Source organism: Pecten maximus, chromosome 5, assembly GCF_902652985.1.
Source record: "Pecten maximus chromosome 5, xPecMax1.1, whole genome shotgun sequence".
In the NCBI taxonomy this organism is placed as follows: domain Eukaryota; kingdom Metazoa; phylum Mollusca; class Bivalvia; order Pectinida; family Pectinidae; genus Pecten; species Pecten maximus.
Genome location: NC_047019.1, coordinates 33245899 through 33270824, shown reverse-complemented (window position 1 = coordinate 33270824; position 24926 = coordinate 33245899). Strand labels below are relative to the sequence as shown.

The following is a 24926-nucleotide window of genomic DNA, read 5'->3' as shown; positions in this document are numbered from 1 at the left end:
AAAAATTCATGTATAAAATATAGGTAGGTATTTTCAGTCCAAAAAAGTACCTGCCCAATTTACACAGGTTTTTACAGTACCTGAACTGAGAATTTCAGTACAATTCATAGGGGAAATTTATCATTTTACCAAACTGCCTCATGTCTTTATACCAATATGTCAACATATAGATGTAATGTATTTAACTCATTTGATAAAAAAAAAAGTAAGATGTTCCCATTGTGTGGCGCCTTCTGAGTTTGATGATGGAAAAATTACTGTAATAGCTAATTTAAAGGTCATTTCAGATTTGCTCATTTAATCTTGTATGTACTTAACTAAATGTGAACATCAGGAAAAACAAAAATATCACAATGAAGTACCAGTAACTACAGTGGCTGCATGAGGACATACAAAGATTTTTTCCTATGTTAGGGCCCTAACATAGCTATTTTATTAAGTTACTATGGCGGCTGAATAAGGACATAAATACACAGATTTGTTTTCCCTATGTTAGGGCCCTAGCATAGCTATCTTAGTAAATTAATACGGAGGTTGAATACGGACATACAAAGACTTCAGGGCTATAAGCTATTTCAGAGCAAATTTGAAAGCTAAAGGATAATAGCTAGGAATTCCTACAATTATTGGTTTTACTGTGATCATGTATCTATTAAACATGATAACTTTCTGGACCATTACTGAAATAGCTCTTACAAGCCCTTACCAATTAAAAGAAAATACTGAGACTGTGGTAAGGAATTTTATTCCAGTATAAAATTTGTACATCAAATTTGAAGTTGATTATCAAAAGATTAAAAGGTCTTTTGTGTGTACACATCCATGTCTTCAACATCTATGTATTTGTAATGTCAAGCATGTAAGTTAAACTGTTTGAAATCACACAGCACATATAAGGTCCTTGTTACACTACTGGTATTTCATGCCAACTTTCAAATGCATTATTTCCTTGTCCTGGCCAATCTCCTATTTAGTACGACCTGAAAGTAAACAATACAACCTTGGTCAAGATCGATGTTGACATGGAAACAACATGTGCTGCTCCAAGCAAACTCAACTTCAAGAACCAAATATCATTTCTGTATCCAAATAACAACAACTATAAATGTTATTCACCGCCTATATCAACTTGTTGGTGGTTGATGGTTTCCACGCTGAAGAAATGAGTTTGCTACAAGTAAGTTTCATTGTTAACAATAAAACTTGACAACATCAGCCTGAAAATAATGGGAGCTAACAACTTATGCTGCTTTTAAAAATAATATACTCTAAATGATTTTTACATATTAATGTCAGACAAACTGCCAAAATAATTGTTGAGATATTTTAGTACTCTCTCCCAAAGAATAATAACTGCTACATAAAATTCCTTATTTTCTCTAAATGAAATATCAGAAGAAAGTATTGTGTGCATGATGTAGACTAATGTGGGTAACGTTATTGAAATATTGAAAGTGAATTTGAATTGTATGAAATAACCAAATGGTGATAAATATGTGCCGAAAAAAATAACATGTTGAAACAATATGGTTGTAATCCATGTTATATTCAGTAACCCTAGTATATGACCTAAGATAAATTGGGTAAAGTAATTACCATATGGAATGATCAACATGGCAGGAAGTTTAAATGATATAATGAAATCCTTAATCAAAATCAGTGTATTGTGTGAATTATCAAGGGCAATCTGAACTACTTATCTGCCAAAGACAACTTATTAAAATGGAGTTCTCAAGTGTAAATTTTGTGATTTCAATAATGTGAAGAAATACAGAAAATTTGTGGCTTTTATTATCTAAATATGACACAAGACTATGATAAATTAACTGAACAAGGACAACAAGAAAACATTTAAGGGACTTGCACATATACATGTAAAAATATGACAAGGAAATGGAGAAAATTAGCCCACCTTGATCTTGATCTAGACCTTTGTTTGCGACCGGACTTCTTACCGCTGCTTCTCCTAGCCTTATCATCCTGATATTTCTCCCTACGTGCCTTCCTGCTACTGGAACGAGAGTCTTGTGATAAACTCCTTGAATATTTCCCAGAGGATTTCTTATGTTTACTGCTGCTGTGCCTGACATAACCATCACTATCATCCTCCGACACAGAATGCTTCCTTTTCTTTGATTTAGACTTGGATTTGCTGCTGCGATGTTCATCATACCTTTCTCGTGACCTCCCACGTTCCCTATCCCTTTTATCCCTACTTGAACTCCTCTCCTTTCGCCTACGTTTTTCCCTGTCCCTATCCAATGATCTTGACCTACTCCTGTAATGTCTATCATCCCTATCATAAGAACGTGACCTACTTTTGTGTCGTCGTTGGTCCCTACTATGTTTGCTATGTCTTCGGTTTGATTCCCTTTCACGACTTTCACTATCCTCTCTGTATTTGTCCCTACTTTCCTCTCTATCATCCCTGTACCCCTCCCGGCTATGTGACCTCTCCCGTCTATCCCTTCCCTCATTCCCTCTAGACTTCCTAGAGTCCTGTCTACTAGACCTATGTTTTCTTGCACTCTCCTCATCTCGACTCCTCCTCCTCTCCTTGTCCTCGGCTGGACTACTTTCATCCTCCCTGCTTACCTTACCTACACCAGATAATCTACGAGAAGCATGCTTTTTGGAGGCAGATTCCTTTTTCCGAGAAACTTTCCCTTCAGGGGAACTGGATGACACTGAATTAGCTGAGGATGCAGAAGAACTGGAACTTCCTGAATCAGAATCACTATCACTACCACTTGAAGAACTTGTACTAGAAATTTCATTTGTTTTCTTTGACTTTCTCTGTTTGTCTGAGGACTTTTTTGATCGGTCTACCTTGCTCTCCCTCCCATCCCCAGTTTCCCCAGATTCCTCATGTTTCACATCCAAACCAGGAATTCCATTATATTTGTTTTCAAATGGGTAACTTGCTTTCTTTTCAGACATTGCTTCTTTCAAAAATGCTGGAGTCTCTGGCACTGTAAAGGAGGGACAAAACATCAACAACTGACAGTTGATACACATCTAGGTATCATATTGATTTTAATGTCTCAACACTCCCCATATGTTCTTTCTAATAATGAATCTCTAAAAAATAGTTAGATGACTCATTTGAATTTTGTTTTAAAAACATGACAAGAAACTTAAAAAGGAAAATATTTTCAGTTACAGGCCTGCTGTGAATAATGGTAGAAATATGCAACAACCCATGGCAATACAAACAATCAGGTGATTCTACAATACATTTATCATTTCCTGATAGAACATTTTCAAGTATTCACCTATTTCATCTTCCTCATATATGGGCTGGCTCTTGCGTCTCTCCTCAAAGTCCCTCTTTTTGCGCCGGATGGTCTCCTGTAACTCCACGTCCGAGTTCTCCTCATCCTGGCTGTCTGCATCTGCAGCATCAGAGTCACTGTCTGTCCCATACCCACCAAGACCTGTAAACATGGTGTAAACTGCTGAACAAGTGTCTCATTGACTCTATAAATGCCATCAACTCGACTGTGGACTGTAAACTAATAGAATCTTTCAACCCTTCAGAGTGTGACAAGGGCATCCCTAGGCTCAAAAGGAAAGATTCTGAATTATAAGCTGACAAATACAAGACTGGTCTTGTGTATGGCAGCTTAAGAATCCCACCCTGAGGTTGGGATCCCCTTGTATCACTCACAAGGGGTGAATGATAATTTTTCTCTTCCCTGTTTATCCTCGTATGAATCTTAAATTGACACTACATCAATGCAAGAAAATGTTGACACAACCTGACTAAATTGTTGACCTGACGTCATTCAATTGTTACCACGGCATAATTCAATTTTTGTGAAAGGGAATTCCCATATTTTGACCATAATAATAAGGAAATCTTGCATACGTGAAAGTGTGGATATACCTGTCCAGGGTAAGAAAATAGTCTTTCTTTCACAGATTTGTCTCACATTTTATTTGTTCAAGATATCTCTGTCAATCCCATAGGGTATGACAAAGCGCATGTTCTTGTAACAATACAGTGACGTCACATTGACAATACAATGACCTCAACAGTTTAATCATGTCAGGTTAACATTGTGTTGCATTGCAATAACAGGACCATGCGTAAATAAACAAATATGATAGAAAAAAATAATAATCCCCTACCCCGAGGACGTGAAATCTCCAACCCTTGGGGTGATATTCTTGATTATATAACCCTCCGGTTAGACAACCAAAATATCATCCCGAGGGTAGGAGATTTCTGTATAACATCCTCAAGGTACGGGATGATTCTATTAGTCTACATCAACAGACAAGAAAATGAACTTATAATTGGTTTTATTAGATCTATTTTAGATTTCAGACAGCAATTTCTAGAGTACAATGTTGAATCATCAGCGTTGTACCAGTTGTCATTGTAGAATGAGTAATTCATTGCTTCACCTATGTTTTTAAATCAAAGTTCTTGCATACTAATTGCAACTACAGAATCAGATACACTTAACCATTCCGAATAGATTTTTACACCAGTGAAATTGCAGATACGATGTTGCTCAGAGTCATTTTAGTTGGTAAGATCTTAGCAAGATCTTCACTTTTTAAAACTTTCGTAAAATTTCATTTCATTCAATAAATTTATAAAAAAAAAGTTATTGAAACACTTGAGTTGCTGATTGCCAATGAAACAATACAAAACCTTTACAAATACTCCGACAAGATCCAGGTTCTTTCTAGGTTAAAGCAATAACTGGTTGTTCCTAACTTTTTATAGGCCATAGATGTGCTCAGATATAACTATGTATATACCAGAATGTATGTATACAGCTTTTAGAGCAAGTTTCCTTCCCAACAACATCCCTGAAGAAGCTAGATTGACACTTTAGAGTTAACTTGGCAGTATAGTGTGTATATATAATGTTACCCAATAGTGATGGAACTTAAACTTGCATGTGCAAACAAGAAGTATGTGTGGACCATGGCTAAACACATGGAAATTTTACAAAATATGGTTAAAATTGAATAAGTGACCTTGGCCTCGACCCGAAAAACCCTCAACTTAAACATTCCATTAAGTGTTTTTTTGTTTTTTAAACTTAATCAGGAACCCAAACAAATCAACTTTCCATTATTTAAAGATTGTATGGTAGCTGTCACCTTAAATGTACAACTGGTGGTCTACTCTCTAAATATTGAATTGGGTCAAGGAAATATGGATATGTCAAATGTTGACAGAAAAGGTAGATGGATGGACAAGATGGTGCTTAGATATGCTTCATCAAAATTGCACACAGAAACATTTACGAGCACAAGTCATGGGACTTTGAAAAAAGTGGCGTACTTACCAAGACCCGTCAAGGTTGCTAAAGCAGTGGACTTGGATAGCTGCTTTGCCGGAGCTTTTGTATAATTATATAGACATGATTAGTACAGATGTACTCAGCAAAACGAAAGTAAAAGTAGACACTGCCTTGCTTGTCTGGGGGAGACAACTCTCTTTTCCCCATCTGAGAATTCTGCTGTGAATACAATTTTGATTTTAAAACATGTATCATTGTAACACAAATCGGGGATGAGGGTGAACTCCTTTGCAGCGTGATAGATAACCTCCCAGAAAAATAACATATACTACAAGTACTAGATTATACACGTCTTCAAAACATCCTCATTCACAAATCTTTATTTAATTTTGGTCAAAATCAATACTCTAATTAAAGAAATTGTAATTAACTATTTATTGGTTTGTATCCTTTCATTTGATTGATCTCAAATAGAAACTCCTATCAATGATTCAACCATGGTCTTGATCCCCTCATCCCGATTTATAGAGATTCAACACATTAAATAGAGCACACTTAAAGACAATGGAAAGTCTAGTTGGAAATGTCTGATAAGTAGAAAATTGGTTTACGATAAAATATCTTACTGTGCTACCTGAAGAACTGCAGTGCTTCTTCAAAAACTTAAATCAATGATCTAATAATTTTGTTGTGGGAAAAATATTCTGGTTTGAAAATGTAATTTATTAAAAAAAAAATAAACAAATATAACAATAATAAATACACAAACGAAAACATTTACCAAAAGGACATCAGCTGAAATATCAACAAGAGTAAATAATACATTTAATAAGATATTGCACATTTTGTTTAGATGTTTACCTGGTATTTCACAAATCACAATTTCTTAGTCACAAGTCAGAAATACAAACTTCACAACAGTTTACCATTGAATCTTTTGCATTTGTTGACACCATTTTTGCTCAAAGAAAAGATTACTAACAGTAATGCTCAGCAAACTAAGTCAGTATCTTTTGCACACTGAACATGGCAAGGTAATGTATATTAACTATATCAACAGACTATTCATCCTCCATTACAAAGATTAATGGGCACCACTACAGTGGGATGTGGTGGTCCAGTCTGAAAATAAAGCCAGGTTTTGAAATGTGTGCTACCTTTAGCAGCTCTGTTCTTTTCCTTATAATACACTTCCTTAGCTACTGTCTCCATTTCTGACGTTGTCACCTCTAACAAAACCTCTGTCAACATCTTCCTTGTTTTCATTATCTGAAAAAAATGTAGGTTTTGATTAACAGTGCATCTGGTTATTATGATATCCTTCTTCCCAGAAAAAAATAATAACAATAACCAGGATATCATAACAAGCAATTCCTGGAACCAAAAGTTGGGCCCATTACATAAGACCTACGACTAAGAGTAGAAAGAGACGAAAAACATGGAAGCATAACTTTATAAAAGTCAGAGAACTATTGTAATGTAACATTCAGTTGAACTGATCAATAATCAATTCAAATACTCTAAAATCCTGTAATGTATTATTCAGTTGAACTGATCAATAATCAATTCAAATACTGTAAATACTGCTAACTCAAACTGCTAGGGACCATATAAATAGTTTGAGGAATATGGGGTATTCAAGTTATCAGAGGTTAGTCTTAGATCATTATAGGTATTGATCATACGTGTGTTACACTATACTTACTGAATGCCTACTTAGCAACTAAAAAATTGTTGGGTGACCATTACTGACCATTGGTTCGATAACTAGGTAGGATTAATAATATGAAGGGAAGGGGACAAATATTTGTTCAAGGAATATGGGGTATTTGACGAATAGCATTTTGAGTAAATCAGAGTTCATTACAAAGAAAATATAAGGACAAAGTTGGGACCAAGCAAATAGTTTAACAAATACAGGATATAAGATTATTAATTTCGTTACTTTTTATTGTAAATGCCACTAAAATTTTGCCATGAAATGCACATCATGTGACAGTCACATGATGTGCAGTCATGCAAAGTCCGCTTTTTCAGTCCAAACAAAACTCACTTTTCAGTGAATATATTGTAGGGCTCAACATTAAACACTGCTTGACAGCCCTTCGCAGGTCAGACCTCTGGGGTCCCAGCAACATTATTGGTATGGGGTCCCAGTTAGAGCACTAAAATTGCATACCCTTGTTGATTGAATAATGAAAATCAAACTCGACTTATTGTTTAAATAGCACATTTTGTTATGTAAGTCATTGTTGACCATCACCATGTTTCATGTTTGTACAGATCATATACTGCTAAAAAATCTTAAGAATGATGAACCTACTGGTATTTTTTATAAAACATTTCCAATATTTATGTCACCTTCTTCTTTTATATATTCAACCAAGCTTTTGTTATACTTTACTAGGTTCAGAATACTTACCATTTCTAGTTGTTTTTCCTCCTCTGTTTTGACTTCTTCTGGTGAAGGACTCCTCTTCTTTGGTTTGATTTCTATTTTTGGAGACTTGGACTTGCTCCTGCTGCGCTCCGTCTCCTCTCCCTCCTCGTTATCAGAATCCTGACACAGAAATATAAAATTAGTCATTAGTTGGGTACAAAATACTGTAAAGCCTACATCAAATATAGAAAAGGTAATTTCAGAAGTCCTCCAAGGGGCACCAGTGTATTTTGTACCACACTAGCATTTATGAAGCTTTATGTGAAACACTGTTGCAAATAAGATTCACCCATTTTTCAGAAAAGGTAATTATTCCCTACTTGCACATCATACATATACAGTGCTTTGGCACTCCACCAGTCATCAAACTGTCAAAATATCTAGTTAGGTATTAAAGCCTTACAATACCCATTCTACAACATTTGATAACATAACATATTTTGACTTTAATAATAAAGCAAGACATCAGACATACAAATCTGCTTTTCTTTGGCACACTTGGTTCCCCTTCTGACTCTCCTGCCCTCTCCTTCAGAACCTCAGCAGCAGCTTCCTTTTCTGCCTGTTCCCGAGCCTCCTTTAGTTGCTGAAGTTCCTTTTCTTTCCTTTCCTTCTCCATTTTCTTTATTTTCTCCCTTTCCATCTTTTCTAATCCTTCACGAATCCAAGCAGGCAAATTTTTCCTCTTAGCTGCATCTGCAAGTGATATTTTAGTAATCAAATATATTTCTCTTCTTCAATGGTATTCTTTTAGACAACTCTTCATTCATTACTTCCTAATGTAAATAAAACTGTAAAAATCAAAAGAAAACAGCTATACTCGACAATGTGTGTATCAAAATATGTCATAAATACAATGATATTTTTAATCAAATGCATCTAATTTTTACAAAGTGAAAACCATCTTGCCTCTTACCGACATTAACAATGTCCACTGCTGTTTCCTGCTGACTAGTAATAGTATGATACATACCTATACCACTATCTTCCCCCTGAGGCAGAGAGAACCTGTTGTGACCATGGCGACTGTTGAAGCCTTGGTTGCCATGGCTATTCTCTTGGTCCTCAGATCCCCAGTATGATTGATAGTCACCCTGGCTACCCTCCTGTGGATTGACAAATATTTATCATAAAGGCACTATGACACACTATACAGACAGTGCAGAACTTAGGAAATAATATTCCATAAACCATTTGGTTAGTCCTTAGGAACATAATATTGAGATGAATGGTTGTAGCGATATATTAGCCATGCAAACCACAGTTGTATAACACGTATGACTTAGTCTCTAACCTTTCTCTGACCTTGAGGTGAAGACTATAACAGACAACTGTCCTTAAACAGATAACATTTATGTCATGAGAACACAAGCTGAAATCTTATAAAACCGATGAAAACATGTGTACTGTTAGTCAGACACTATTTGTAATCCAACGAGTTCCCATATAGACAGATTCCACAGTGCAGTTTTATATTTTCTATGTAGACCTACATGTTGGTAGTCGAAGTTTTCCTCTCCATGGTTGTAATCATATGACTGCTGAAACCCTCCACCATGGCCATACTCATATGTCTGGGATTCCTGAAATTTAGACAAATATGTACCCACACGGTTGTTTTTCATACTTCACTATTTTATTCTAGTCTTGGTACTGATTTACAGCAATATGTGACATCCATATGCGTAAATGCGATCTAAGATATTCCGACTTGAATTCTAGAAAAAGGTGCCAAGTCTGCCATTATTATTTCCAGTGACCGATGCCTACAACAATTCTGTCGTTTCTCCAATTCATTAATAACCTTTCTATCAATCAATTATACATGATGTCACCATTACCTTAAACAAGAATGGACTCTTTCTTTTGTACTCCTGTTACATTTTAGGCAGACCTATAGACAAAATGAATTATGAACAGATTACATATATATATATCAATTTAATTTTTGATCAAATTCTTTATTCTTTTCTTACAATTTTCTCATCTTCAACAGATGGTTGGGGCACATTCCAGTTAGGTGGGGGCACACTCCAGTTTTGTTGTAGACCCCATTCCCAGCCTTGGGGCTGACTTCCTTGTCCAACAAAATCTGAAATTTGACAACAAATTTAATGCATTGATAATGATAACAAAGTCAAACACATTTTAAGAGTTTTTGTTTTCCAAACTTATATGTATAGAACTATTACTATGTTGCAATTGATCATTTTTTTAAATAGAGATAATCTCTATTTGTAATATCTTTTAGGACAAATCAATGAAATTGATTTTGGACCACAACATAAGGCTATTTGAACAAAATTGTCAGAAGCTTACTGTTGAAGCTGTTGGCTTGGTTGGGTCCATTTTCATGATCCCCGTCATCTAACTCCATGTCATCTCCACCTCCTCCATTGGAGGGAGCCACAGGTGGAGGTGGCGGGGGTCCAGAGTGCAGGTGCATCATCATACTAGGCATAGGGGCTTGTTGGGGCACTCCTCCATGTTGCACCGGTGGTGGGGGAACAGAGGTGGTGTCAGTGCCAACTGCTTCCTTCTGCTGTATCCATTGTTTAGCTAGTGCTGCCCAGTCAACTGAAAACCAATTCATCACAATGCTGTACATTTAGTCATTCCTAGGATATTTTCATGGCTAGACTGAAGTCTACAATTATATGTACATACATCTCTGATATCTTTCCTGTTTTATCTATATTTTCTGATAGGACTTTTTTTAACAAAACGTGGAATAGCTATATTTTCTAAGGAAAATTTCAAAAGGTGCAAGTAAGTTGAAAAAAAAAGCAATAAAATAGAGTCTGAAGGAGGACCCATAAATCTTCCATTTTGTTCATTTGGTAGCCTTATTCCATTTTTAATGAAATACAAACTGTACCGCATTTTTCCATAATTCAGACTAATAAATGGAATATTGGTACTGAATTTATTAACATTTCTCAGCAAAATTGCCGTTGTAGTGGGGAGTGCAAAGATTACATATGCATTGGTAAAGAGCTCATCCAAGTTTTTTTCTTCTCCATTAAGGCATTGGCAACCATGACAGCTTACAAGAGTCCAACATGATTCCCTGTCATTATGCTTTCTTTTACTGTCCAGAATTATTTCTATAAGCTGTAGCCCCAGTCCCTAATTAACACCAGCATGGGCTGTAGCTGGCTTCCAGCAAGTGGATTACATTATATGAATTGTTTTTAATCAATGAATAGAATGTTTAAATTCACAGCCTGGTGTTGCAAATGTTTCATTTTAAGCACTGATGTTGTAAATATGCTGTTTATACGATAGATACTTAATTTACATTCATAAAGAAAACATATTTAATCTTATTTTCTTGCATTATATTACTTAGACAGAACCATTTACTACAATGTGAGTTTTTGTTGTGATATAACCTCTCTGGACTGTATTAAAAAATGCTGACTCTGCATTGACTGTGGATCATGTGTCTGTGATATATTATTACGGTGTAATATTTATATTGAATATCAATATGTTCCATTGAATATTACATTACAATAGTTTCAGTTTGACGTAATTTCTTGAAAGATTAAAGTGAAAGTAGTTGGAAAAGACTCAATGTAATTAGTGGCTACCATACTTGATGCATTTAGACATGCTGTGAAGGACTCCCTGGTAATAATTGTTTGTTTAGATATAAATACTAGACTACACATCCTCGGCGTAATTTTAAATTTTAATTTGGACTTGTCATTGATAATTTCACACCAAGACTTGTTTTTGATTGGTCCAAGCTGGCAAATTTCAGACACAGAATCCATGAGATTTTGCTATTATTTTGGTGCATATATTACTGGTATAGACCTTTTTCCAGCAATTCTGATTGTGATTTTAAGAGTGCGTACATTACAGATTTTTATGATATATCATTGACAGATCCCACATATGAATATATATCAAAATGTGTGTCCTCATACAAGAACTTATTCTCACCTTGCTCATGAGGGACTCCCTGAAATACTTGCTGCATCTGAGCAGCTGGCCAAGGATTGGCCCACATCTTGTAGTGTACTCTTGTCTTTTTCTTATTAACAATAACTAATCTGGTTTCCTGATTTTCATATATATATATTGACCGAACACCTGAAACAGCAAATATGTACACCAATTAAAGTTGAATAACAGATTCTATATTTATATAACTTAGTAACACAAATGACAAAGGAAGACAATTTTATGACTTGTGCCCTGGCGGGGCCTTAAAACTCACAATCTACGCCACGTAATTGCCAAGCCAGAAATACCAGCAGCTTATATCACAGCACCAATCATGTTCTTAAAGCCAACAAAGGGGCATTCCTTCATCTGAATAAAGTTCGGGTGGTCCAAATTAAACTTACTGGAAAATATGTATTTTTTCCAAATAGTAAAATTTATAATCTTTACATTAATCAGGCAGTTTTACTCTCAAGATAAACCAAAGTTCTTTGAGTATTAAGTCCTGGAAATTCTTAATTCGACCCGAAGTATCACTAATTACAGCAAATATATACGGTATTTGTATACGATATGCCTTTTTCCTGTACATTTCTGAGTTAATTTCAATGTAAATTCCAATATATCAAAATTGTAAGATCAAAAGAATAAAAAACACATAAAAAAGAATAAGCAATTTTGTTTACAAGATACAGAAAGACATTACACATGTTCTACAAAAATGAGCACACTCTGTTATTTGCAATATGTATCATTTTAGCGTATCGCAATATAAAAATATATCATATCGTTTTGACCTCTCCAATACCCAGGCCTACTACCATCCATCATGCGGATATTCGACTGCATGATACATTCGCAGAGTTATTCTTTCATGCAGACATTGTGAAACATTGTTCAATCCAATGTCACAATATGTAGTTTATTTTAGCAGAACTAAATAAATAGCTGTAATAACTGCTTAGTATCAAATTATAGCAAATCAGCGGGATATTGTGGAGGAAAACAATAACATGTAAAAAACCGTTATACAGATATGATTATCATCAAAAAGTCATGTTTTTACCGATATTCTTTTTAGGAGGGTGGGAGGCATTTTTTACATCCTGTGACTTTTTTGTATTTCGCATTCAATACAATTTCTCGAAAATCTAATTAAGAAAAAGAATTGAGATGTCTTGAAAAAATCCTTGCGTTGCTTTTACCAACACATCTAGGAGGGAAATGAGACATCAACAAAGTTCAACGAGAGCATCATCTCAGTGTCAGGGAGACGTCATATAGGTTCGACGAGAGAAAACTACCAGATAGGTAAGACCATATATGTAGAGCTATAACTTCATGATATGTTAGTTAACTAACAATCTTTGACAAACACAACTGTACCTGAAGAATAACTTCGGACCAAATTTGTACATAGTTTCTCTACGTTTGTCCTATACTAGGCGTGAATGCAACTCTTAATACAATCGATATTCCTGCATTATGCCAAATTAGCATTAATCTGAAGGACATTGAAACAAATGTATACCTGATCCACGATATCAAAGCATTGTGGATAATTTTTCGGATGCTATATCCTTCGTAGAAGAGACGAGGACATGCCTTGCATCGTCGCCATCTTGTATATATTGCTTACAGGGCATGCGAAAATTAACCAATCAATAGTCACCAAGCTGATAAAATTAAAACCATGTTATGGTTTCCGGAAAATATTGTCTAGACCAATCACAAGTATTTTGTTCGATTTATAGGCTACCTAGATCTACTGTACTCTAGATCTACAGCACTTTATATATTTTTATTTGAGTTTTGGCAATGGCATTCATGTCAGCTATTTTTATACAGCCGAGAAGAACAGCCGAGAAGAAACCGAGAATTACGCGTAATTATTCATTTTCTTTAGTTTTGAATGACATGCTATAATAATTTCCCTTTCCTTTTTCGCATAGCCTTTTTAAATTTTGTAAACAACTATTGACTTATTGTATTGTGTAGTATGAATGATTTCATTTTTGGTTCGACTTAAAGCATTTCCTCCATATAAGGCACTTTATACATGACATATTTATACAAGTTGGTTTTATAAATATTAACTTATTAACATGTGGTAACTATGAACTTACACTTGATCTTAATAAATTTGTCTTAAGTAATGTAGAAAGATTTATAACTAATTCGAGAAGGTTTTAATTCTCTTTTATTTCTCTTTGAATCAATTAATTATATAATATTTCATTGATATGTATGTATATCATTATAATTGTTCAATAAAATACTCTTCTTTCTAACCGTCAGGTAGGTGAAGCGCTTTTGCTTTACAAAGTCTTGTATAATTATCTATTTTCTATATATAATGTATATAAATAAAAATATTTCCTGAACTTTTGATACTCTTTAACTATAAATTATTCCATTAAACTATGAATGACTACTTAAATTATTACAATGATGTGTGTATTCATCGGGAGTGTATGTGCATGAGTTACAAATAACCCTAATTATATAGTTCTATTGTTCAAGAAAAATTCTATCAATATTATTTTATCAAAATGTCATTTATGTGGGAGAAGACTGATATAGGCAAAGCCTGTTGTCAAATCCCTTTGTACTATAACATCTTGTATAATAAAATTTGTTGAAATGAAATGAAATGAAAAGCATTTCCTCCCTCCTTCTCAAATAAGAACTTCCGGATATGTTCTACCGCTTTCGAATATTTTACAATCAACGTCATGATCTTTCGATAATCTCGGGACTCGGCATTGAAGCCACAGAAAAAAAACAATCGTCTGCACACATCCGGACACAATATGGCGAACAGTATGAGAGGTTTCCAGATTTGCAGAGGTTGCTGTTCCATTTTTCGTAAAAGTCTGTCATTGACTTCGTGCAAAAAGTAAGAATACATTTGCTTTTCCGAGCTGCAGTACTTGCTATGTTAGACGATATTGTAACAAGGCACAGAATGGCAGATTAGGCTAGTTTTACTGTGACATACTCCAACAATGTTACGAGGTTCAACACGGCGAGAAACTTTTGACGGGCGCCGTCGCAGATTCGCCAATGCAATCAGGCGGACTAAGACCTCTTATACGTATAGGATTACTAAGACCTCTTATACGTATAGCAATAGCAATAGCAATAGCAGTTATCGGTCTTCTTGTAAGCGTGTCCGCTTCTTGACCACCTGTTTATATACTTCTATTTACAGTGCGCATGTTTAATTATGTATCAAGTATAGTAGATTCCTCATTAAAAAAAAAAAAAAAAAATTTAAATATTGTACAATATTCTAATTTCCTCAATATGGTCATCAATTTTCATTCACAAAAGACGAATTGGTGTTCAGTTTCATATTTGGACTATTAACAGTTGACACACCATCTGTATCTAGGGTCACTATCTTTATATACATGTATAGACTGTATAGGTGGTAGGTGTTATACAGAATATTGGCGGGTCGTTATTTAACTAGTACGTGTAGCAGGATGGGTGGAACTTGATCTCCTTGTTAGACCAGTACTTGTTAAGGTTGCTTTTAAATGAGTTGATTGATGGTGAATTGACAACTGAAGTTGGTAAACTGTTCCAGTCGTCAACAACTCTGGCTGGGTATGAATGCTTTCTAATGTTTAGCCTTGTGTATGGTTTTGCCAGTTTCTTATTATGTCCTCTTGTCCTGCCTTCTCCAGTTAGTTGTAGTAGATCCTCTGTATAGGAGTAATGGTGACACTGACAGCTCGCTTGCTGTTACAAAACAGTTTCCCTTTTTTTTTAGGCCTAAACAAATGTATATGTTATATGTATTTGCTTATGTCACCACATCAACCAAAGTTTAATGAGTCAATATAGGATTCTGACTAATCATTATTTACTTTTGGTCTGTCACGGAGTGTTGCTGCCAAACAAGACCATATACCTAGCTTCCTAGTTGGGTGCCAAATTACTCCAACAATGTTAGAGGTTTTACACGGCGAGATACTTTTGACAGGCGCGGTCGCAGTCGGCAAAATAATATCACAGTTGAGCTACCTGGCCATCAGGTATTCAGCATGACTGCTGTCTAGCTTTCAGCACAGGGGACTAACTCAATAAAAAAACTTTTATTCTAGATGTTTCATTTTGAATTGAATAAGATACTATAAATAATAAATGTACTATTACTAGAGCACATAAGAGGTTTTGAAGAAAAAAAATAATATTTGCAAAAAAATCAACTTGAAGGTATTCCATAATAATCCTGTTTTATCAGCTTGGAAACTCCTTCAGTGCACCCTGTTTAAAACATGATTTGTGGGAGAGGGGGATCACACATGGTTTGTGGGAGGAGGGGAACCTCCGATGGTTTCGTGAGGAAGGGGAGGGTAATCTCCCACTCTGTGGAGATGTGATCTTCCACCTTTGGTGACCACCATTAGGAATTTAATGACTGTATTCTATATGTATCAGGAGTCAAGTCCCATGCTTTGTCTTTTGTTTGACGTAGTCATCTAATCTTGCAGCAAGATAATTAGTACCAATAATCTGATCTGTCTCCTTTTTCTGACTGATAGAGTGAAACTACACAAAATGCCACCTTGTAGAAAATGGTATTGGCTTCTTCTAATTCAGAGTTATGCTAAAGCACAAGTGAAACTTAAGCCAAACATCACTTTTTGTAGATCCACCAGAAATGTATATTCATCTTGAGCTCTATCTTTTTCTTATTTCAGTTATCATGCAACATCCAAGGCACTACTGTTACGTTCACAAGTACCCACAGTTTCTCTCACAAAGGTACGGTGTTGTTACAATGATGGTGTTAAGGAACAACCTTGGAGACCTATTGCACAAACCACTATTGATGAGGAGGAGCATGAGAAATTCCAGATGCTCTCAAGCCTCTGGTGGAATGAATTGGGTGAATTTCAAGCTCTTCATACAATGAATGAGTTGAGGGTGCCAATGATCAGAGATGCACTTGCAGGAGAAACATTAATGTCAACAGCATTACCCCTGAAGAACATGCAGATTCTAGATGCAGGATGTGGTGGGGGCTTATTGACAGAGGTATGTTATGTTATCGTGTAATATTACACGTTATGAAACTTTTTGCTACTTATTTCATCGTCCTTCCATCTTTCATCAACATTTGCTTCAAATTGCAACCAGTCAAAGAGTCCAAATTTGGTCCTAAAGATCCATGGGGAAAGAGGAACATATTTTGGATAGATGGTTGCTGTAATCCCCTTGAGGCTGGAAGGGCAGGGCCCAAAAGGGAAAATAGAGGTAATTCCTTCAAATTACTACTTGCCAAAAAGTCTTGAATGGATTTGAACCAAATTTGGTCAGAAAGTTCCTTGGGGGAAGGGGAAGTGAGTTTGCTTAAATGATGTCATTAACTCCCCTGGGGCCAGAGAGGGGACCAAATAGGGGAAATAGAAGCAAATTCTTTTAATTGCTACTTGTCACAAAGTACTGAATGGATTCAAACCGATTATGGTCAGAAACATCCTTAGGGGAAGGGAAACAGATTTTGCGTAATTGGTGGCCTGAGGCCAGAGGGTCAGGGGGCATTAGGGGAAACAGAGGTAAGTTCTTTTGATCACTACTTGCCACAAAGTGCCAAATGAATTTTAACCAAATTTTGTCCCGAAAAATTATTAGGGGAAGGGCATCAGATTTTGCATAAATGGTGATAGGGGCGAGGCCCAATAGGGAAAATAACAAATTCTTTGAAATCCTTATTTTTCTGTAGAAATGTTGAGTGTTTTGCCATAATCACATCAATATCCAGGTGAGTAATAGAGGCCCTGTGGGCCTCTTGTTTGTATAGATGTATGTTTTGAACTAGCTTCACTTCATGACTTTATCTGGACTAATCCTCAGGAAAACATCTGGAAGGAAACATATTACCCTGCCTTGTGTAATACCCATTACTGTAAACTTGTCTATTTTGAATCATTCATATTTAAGCATATAAGCAACTTTAATGGAATACTGCACTGATATTAAAATTGGTACAAACATACATATTGTTTTTGTTTTTTTTTCGTGTTAGGGCCATGTGGAAGAGAAGTTTTATATTAAACATGTCACTCTCATTATGTAGCCACTGGCCAGGCTGGGTGCCCAGATGATAGGAGTGGACATGGTACAAGACAATATCAAGACAGCCCAGGCACACCTGGTGGATGAACCGTCCATTAGGGGACGTGTCAAGTACATACAGGCCACTGTCGAGGATCTAGTCGGGTCAGAGGAGGGCAAGTTTGATGCTGTTGTAGCTTCAGAAGTTGTTGAGCATGTTGGAGACCTCCAATCATTTTTGTCTTCCTGTTGTTCACTGTTAAAGGTCAGTATATTCCACGAGAAACAGAGTCTATGTACGCATATATAGAGGAACTGACTGAGTGGTTATGTGTAATATGTAATATTTTAAACAAGTTCAATAATTCAATATGTCATGGATATACAGGAGAGTGACATATTGATTTTTTAAGAAGTTTGACTTGTTTGATATGTTGCAATGATTCATCATGTAATTATGCCATAGATTACATTTATGAGAAAATAATTGAAAATTCTCAAATTATATCCCTAAAAGACTGGCTTAATTCAACTTGAATGGTAATGTGACATCATTTATTGAAGACATCACTATAGTGATATTATAAGCGGTCAAAACAGGCTATTTTTACCTGGCTGTCAATAGCCAATCAGCACTGGGGCTGTTCATTGTTATAGATAGATTTCGAGCTGTGACGTCACATGAGTGAATCAGCTTAGCCCCACTTATAAACACAGTTTTCTGTTGTTTTAGTATGAATATCGGTAGTTGACAATGACTGAAGTTGTTTTGTGTTAACTCCGAACAGGTTTACTGTCCAAAGGACCAAGGTGAACTTATGCCATACCATGGCGTACTGCATCCTGCACCCAGCAATCAACAATTTACTTCTTCTTAAACACTGATAGGTAGGAAGCATCCATAGGTGGCTGCCTGGCTGGGATTCAAATTTATACAAATGATGGGGCTGACCCCCAGAGGCCTGAGGGTTGGAGCCAAAAGGGATCAATTTGCCTATATTATACTAATTCTCCAGAAGTAAGCGATGGATATCACTCATATTCAATTGGTAATGTCCCTAGGGGGTGGGGATTCAAAAAGCTACAAATGACCCAGCTGGGCTCCTTTACTGTGGAGATTTGAACAATTGGTTAAGTGGTTGAATGTATTACATGTGTCATATAACTTTATTTCATAGCCTGGTGGATCTCTCTTTATCACCACAATTAACAAGACTCAGCTGTCAAGAGGACTGGCTGTATTTGCAGCAGAAAAGCTCCTACGTTTGGTACCAGATGGCACTCATGACTGGGATAAGTTTGTGTCCCCAGATGATCTACAGTATCTACTAGAAAATAGTAAGGCATTATAATTCACAGATATATAAACCATACCTACTATACACCATACCTACAACACACCATACCCACTACACACCATACCCACTACACACCATACCTACTACACACCATACCTACTACACACCATACCTACTACACACCATACCCACTACACACCATACCCACTACACACCATACCTACTACACACCATACCCACTACACACCACACCTAATACACACCATACCTACTACACACCAGATCGCCACTACAGCACCATACCTACTACACACCATACCCACAATACACCATACCTACTACACACCATACCTACTACACACCATACCTACTACACACCATACCTACTACACACCACACCTACTACACACCACACCTACTACACACCATACCTACAATACACCATACCTACTACACACCATACCTACTACACACCATACCTACTACACACCATACCTACTACACACCATACCCACTACACACCATACCTACTACACACCATACCTACTACACACCATACACCAGACACACACACCAGACACACTACACACACCAACCACTACAGACCATACCCACTACACACCATACCCACGACACACCATACCCACTACACACCACAACCTACTACACACCACACCTACTACACCACCATACCTACGACTACACCAGACCTACTGACACACCATACCCACTACACACCATACCCACTACACACCATACCCACTATCACAACCATACCTACTACACACCATACCTACTACACGCCATACCCACTACACACCATACCCACTACACACCATACCTACTACACACCATACCCACTACACACCATACCTACTACACACCATACCTACTACACACCATACCCACTACACACCATACCTACTACACACCATACCTACTACACACCATACCTACTACACACCACACCTACTACACACCATACCTACTAAACTCAGTACATACTAGAACATTCCAGATCTACACACTAAAAAAAGCCAAGGACAAAGTAAATCTCTGGCAATTACATTGGCTGTTGGTGAGGAAGCTTAAGGTTTATATCAAACCAATCAAAGCTAATAGTTGAGTACTATACTGGTACTTACATTTATATTACATTCTGTCCAGTAAATATGGGGTCGGAAGGTAGCAATTTTTACATGTATAATGTATAGATTGCTTCTTTATGATTATTTTTCAAGTTGAAATGTCAAACGTCAAATTTAGTGATATGGGTAAATAGCTTCTTTATGATTATTATACCCCCGCAACAAAGTTGGGGGAGTATACTGGAATCAGGTTGTCTGTCCGCCCGTCCGTCTGTCTGTAGACACATTTTGTCCGGACAACTCCTCCTTAACCAATGGGCCGATTCCAATGAAACTTCACACACATATTAATGACCATGTGTAGATGTGCATGCCAATTTCTTTTTCTCAAAATTATGGTTGCTATGGCAACTGGTCACTATAAACAGGTTTTCTGATAAGAACCATGACTTTCATTTTGTCCGGACAACTCCTCCTTAACCGAAGGGCCGATTTCAATGAAACTTCACACAAATATAGAGGACCGTGTGTAGATGTGCATGCCACTTTCTTTTTCTCAAAATTATGGTTGCTATGGCAACTGGTCACTATAAACAGGTTTTCCGATAAGAACTATAACTTTAAGTTTGTCCGGACAACTCCTCCTAAACCGATGGGCCTATTCCAATGAAACTTCACACATATTAATGATCATGTGTAGATGTGCATGCCACTTTCTTTTTCTCAAAATTATGGTTGCTATGGCAACTGGTCACTATAAACAGGTTTTCTGATAGGAACCAATAAGTTTGTCCAGACAACTCCTCCTTAACCGAAGGGCTGATTTCAATAAAACTTCACATAAATATAGAAGACAATGTTTAGATGTGCATGCTACTTTCTTTTTCTTAAAATTATGGTTGCTATGGCAACTGGTCACTATAAAAAGGTTTTCCAATAAGAACCATAACGTTAAGTTTGTCTGGACAACTCCTCCTAAACCTAAGAGCCAATTTCAATAAAACTTCACACAAATATAGAGGACCATGTGAAGATGTGCATGCCACTTTCTTTTTCTCAAAATTATGGTTGCTATGGCAACTGGTCACTATAAACAGGTTTTCAGATAAGAACTATAACTTTAAGTTTGTCCGGACAACTCCTCCTTAACCGAAGGGCTGAATTTAATGAAACTTCACACCAATATAGAGGACCATGTGTAGTTGTGCATCTCACTTTCTTTTTCTCAAAATAATGGTTGCTATGGCAACTGGTCACTATAAACAGGTTTTCCGATAAGAACCATAACTTTAAGTTTGTGCGGACAACTCCTAAACTGAAGGGCTGATTTCAACGAAACTCCACACAAATATAGAGGACCATGTGTAGATGTGCATCTCACTTTCTTTTTCTCAAAATTATGGTTGCTATGACAACTGGTCACTATATTACTGGGTTATCTTAGTTAGCCTCTTATTAACAGTTCCAATTCACCATTGACTCGTGCAGATTGCGGGGGTATAAGTCAGCCATCCTGGCGACAGTTCTAGTTAGGAATAATTGTAGCCACTGCTGACCTATCATTGTTATAGTTTTCTGTGTTAAGTATAAACATACTTTCTTTAACAAAACAATATATTTATTTACAAGATGGCCTGGCCACACATCTGATTCATGGGCTCTTGTACAACCCTCTAACATGTAGATGGAGCTGGGTGAAGGACACCAGTATGAACTATGCATTGCATGCTGTAAAGGAAGATAACTCATTAAGTGATGTTGATAACAGCCAAACAGTTCCCGAGGAAAGTTTTGAAGAGAAAGATTAATGGGATGATTGAAAACGATGAGCTGAAGTCTTAAAGCCAAGTATGATTCCTTTGAAGTGGACAAAATCATGGTTACATACACATGGGGATGAATCTGTGCTGTTTTTAGACATCTTGTCCTTCTCAGATGTGGATCAATCAGTAATAATACCTAGATTTACATTACTGAGAACTACTTTATACATGTAATTTCCCCATGGAAAGTGTTTATTCTCAAACACATACAATACTTTGTGAACATTTTCATGTTATGATATCCTGTTGACAGGATTACTTGATACCAAATAGAATTAAAATTGTAAGCTGACAAAGTCATCAAGATTTATCTCTATTTCTCTCCATCCCACCAGCATCTTAAACATACAAGATTTCTATTTTCTCTGTACCCATGACCTACATCAAGGAAATGCGAAGGCTCTATAACCCTTTGTAGGTGATGAGAATTACTAGTCTGGAAACATCGGAATCAAAATGAATGTATTATCCAGCGCAAAAATCGCTGAAATAAGATGACCAATAAAATATCTACATTTACAGTATAATATGTAGAGGAGGACAAATATTGATTATCAAGATTGAGCTTTAATGCTATATCCATTTTTACATGCTATATGACCTATAGATACACAGGTGAAGTTCATAAAGAAACAACAAAGTCAGATATCATGATCAGTAAAATACATTTTATATCTTGATTCAAGATCAAACAAATAACAATATGTATTATACACATGCGTATGTAGAGAAAACATTACAAAATTCAAAATTCTACCATTTTTTTAATATGTTTGACTGCCATTTTCATCATTACACAATATTGATTGTATGGAATTAATTTAAATGTACCGGCCCTTAAATCAAAACTTAATACCAATGACTAAAGTTAAAATGCAAAAATAAATATCTATTGTCATGGAAAATTTACATCAGATTAAACAAATAAGTGCTTGTTTTTATTTAACATCTTATGATGAATTGATAAGCCAATTAGTATACTAGTATCAGAGGAAATGGTGAGGGACTGACTTCAGATCCTAATTCAACCCCTTATTCTGGAACATATCAATTACCACTTTGAGGTACCATAAATGTTTCAATCTTTCCCAAGGATGAGGTACAGATACTTGATTCTTTTGAGGTGTAATTTTGAAGAATTTCTTCTAGCCGAACAGTATATTGCAGCTGACCAGGGTTGTACTCTACACATTCCCCCTCCAGGGAAGAACTTGTGATCAAGTGTCCACTTTCCAGTGGTTACACTGATGTTTATAAAAGTAGTGGATTTCAGATTCTCTACAAGGGCGTCAATGTAACGGGCCATAATGAACTTTTTTCATGATAATGCCTTCGCTAGGGATTGAACCGGGAACCTCCTGCTTTCTAGTCTTTTGTTTAACCAGTCAAACTTTATTGAAGTTCTCTCTAGTTGAACATTATATTGCAGCTTATAATTTACCAGGGTTGTATATGAAAATAACAGGTTATAAAGAAACTTTTGATATTGTTGGGAAACAATTAAAAAAAAAGAACTACAAATGACATGGATTGGCAACATATAGCAAGTGAAATACTTATTAGAAGTATGAACATCAGCAATTCTGAGTTACATCACATAATTAAAATCAAAAATTAAAAAATCAATAAAAAAAGTAGAATAGATTTTTTTTTATTTTAGTTTTATATATATGGAATGGAGATTAGTGCACCATATAATGGCATTAATGGATAGGGTTTTGGGGTTTTTTCTGGGGGTTGTTTTTGGGTGGAATGTAAATTTGTTGTAGGTTCAAAAGACATTTTGTCCTGTTTCACAATTTTTCTGATACATGTATGAAAAATGTAAATACTTTATGAAGGCAGATTTGATACAGGTACCAAAAAATAAATCCATAGAAGGAATATCCTGATTACATCTGATGTTACGTACCAGTTTGTATATCGGGGAAGGGAATGAAATCATACCTACTATTCATACAGATTACAGAGGTCACCATGAATAAGCACCAACTAAACACTGATAATAACAAGGTATAACAATTCTAAATAGATATATGTTTGTTCAACGAACCTTTCAGAACACTAAAAAATCTTATGGTATGTTTAATAACAAATATACATGAGTAAAATTGTATATGCTATCCAAATATTTACAACTATTCAACTATTAATTACCAAGATCTAGTTTGAATATATAATGTGGGTACCATATTCTGTCTATAAGAACACCCTACTTGTATTTTTGAAGGGCACTGTACTTTCATTAGGTAAAATACAATCTAACAAAATGTAACAAAATTTTTAAACAATTGAATTTTCAGGCTGTTTTTTTTAATCAATATTCCATTTACACTGTTTTAATAAAAAAGGGAATATAAAGTGAAAATGTGAAGGGGGCATCACAGATTTAAAATTGACTTATAGAAAGCACACTAAAGACCCAACCTGAGGTACAACACAAAGAGACCTTATTTTGCAGTCTGACTATGTAAGGTCATTCAGAATCTTTATAAAAACGAATTACCGGGTATATTGAATACTGAACTATGAAAATTCATTAAATTATTCTGGGGCAATGCGATTGACAAATACACTTTTATTAATTCAACAAATTAAAAGATTTCATTTTAAATGGAACATGTACATTTAAAAAATTAAGATTTCATCGATGAAAGGGGACACAATCTATAAAATCACAATAAAAAACAACACCTCCAGGGCCATTGACATTTTCATTAAATAAAAGAAAAATTATCACATCTAAAATTCAACTACATTCAAGATACAATAAATAATTGTAAAATCTACAAAACCTGACTCCACATAATGATGTTTAAATTGTTCTTTAACAAGTAATCAAAAACTAAGATGTAAATTATATATATAAAAATATGTAAAAACAAATATAACATGTTGAGTACAATATATTAAAATAACCACACTAATTAAGATTGGGCAATAACTTTGGACTATATTGGTAGGGAAAGGATAAACTCACC

At 35.7% G+C, this 24926-nt stretch overlaps 2 protein-coding genes across 2 annotated transcripts; one reads left to right on the top strand and one right to left on the bottom strand.

Moving 5' to 3' along the window:
- Nucleotides 1-728: 728 nt before the first annotated feature.
- Nucleotides 729-13314, bottom strand: LOC117327835 (arginine/serine-rich protein PNISR-like). Its single transcript, XM_033885039.1, has 13 exons — nt 13196-13314; nt 11662-11811; nt 10027-10284; nt 9684-9799; nt 9201-9290; nt 8681-8813; nt 8183-8403; nt 7690-7827; nt 6425-6536; nt 5313-5366; nt 3276-3437; nt 1913-2972; nt 729-980 (listed from the first exon to the last, which is right to left on the bottom strand). The coding sequence occupies exons 2-13, from the start codon at nt 11726-11728 to the stop codon at nt 971-973; spliced, it is 2421 nt and encodes an 806-aa protein (XP_033740930.1). The 5' UTR covers nt 11729-11811; nt 13196-13314; the 3' UTR covers nt 729-970.
- A 1100-nt stretch (nt 13315-14414) lies between these two features.
- Nucleotides 14415-22245, top strand: LOC117327834 (ubiquinone biosynthesis O-methyltransferase, mitochondrial-like). The gene is made up of 5 exons (XM_033885038.1): nt 14415-14563; nt 16380-16716; nt 17759-18001; nt 18915-19074; nt 21752-22245. Exons 1-5 carry the CDS (start codon nt 14478-14480, stop codon nt 21928-21930), a joined length of 1005 nt encoding a protein of 334 aa, XP_033740929.1. The 5' UTR covers nt 14415-14477; the 3' UTR covers nt 21931-22245.
- The last annotated feature ends 2681 nt before the right edge of the window (nt 22246-24926 follow it).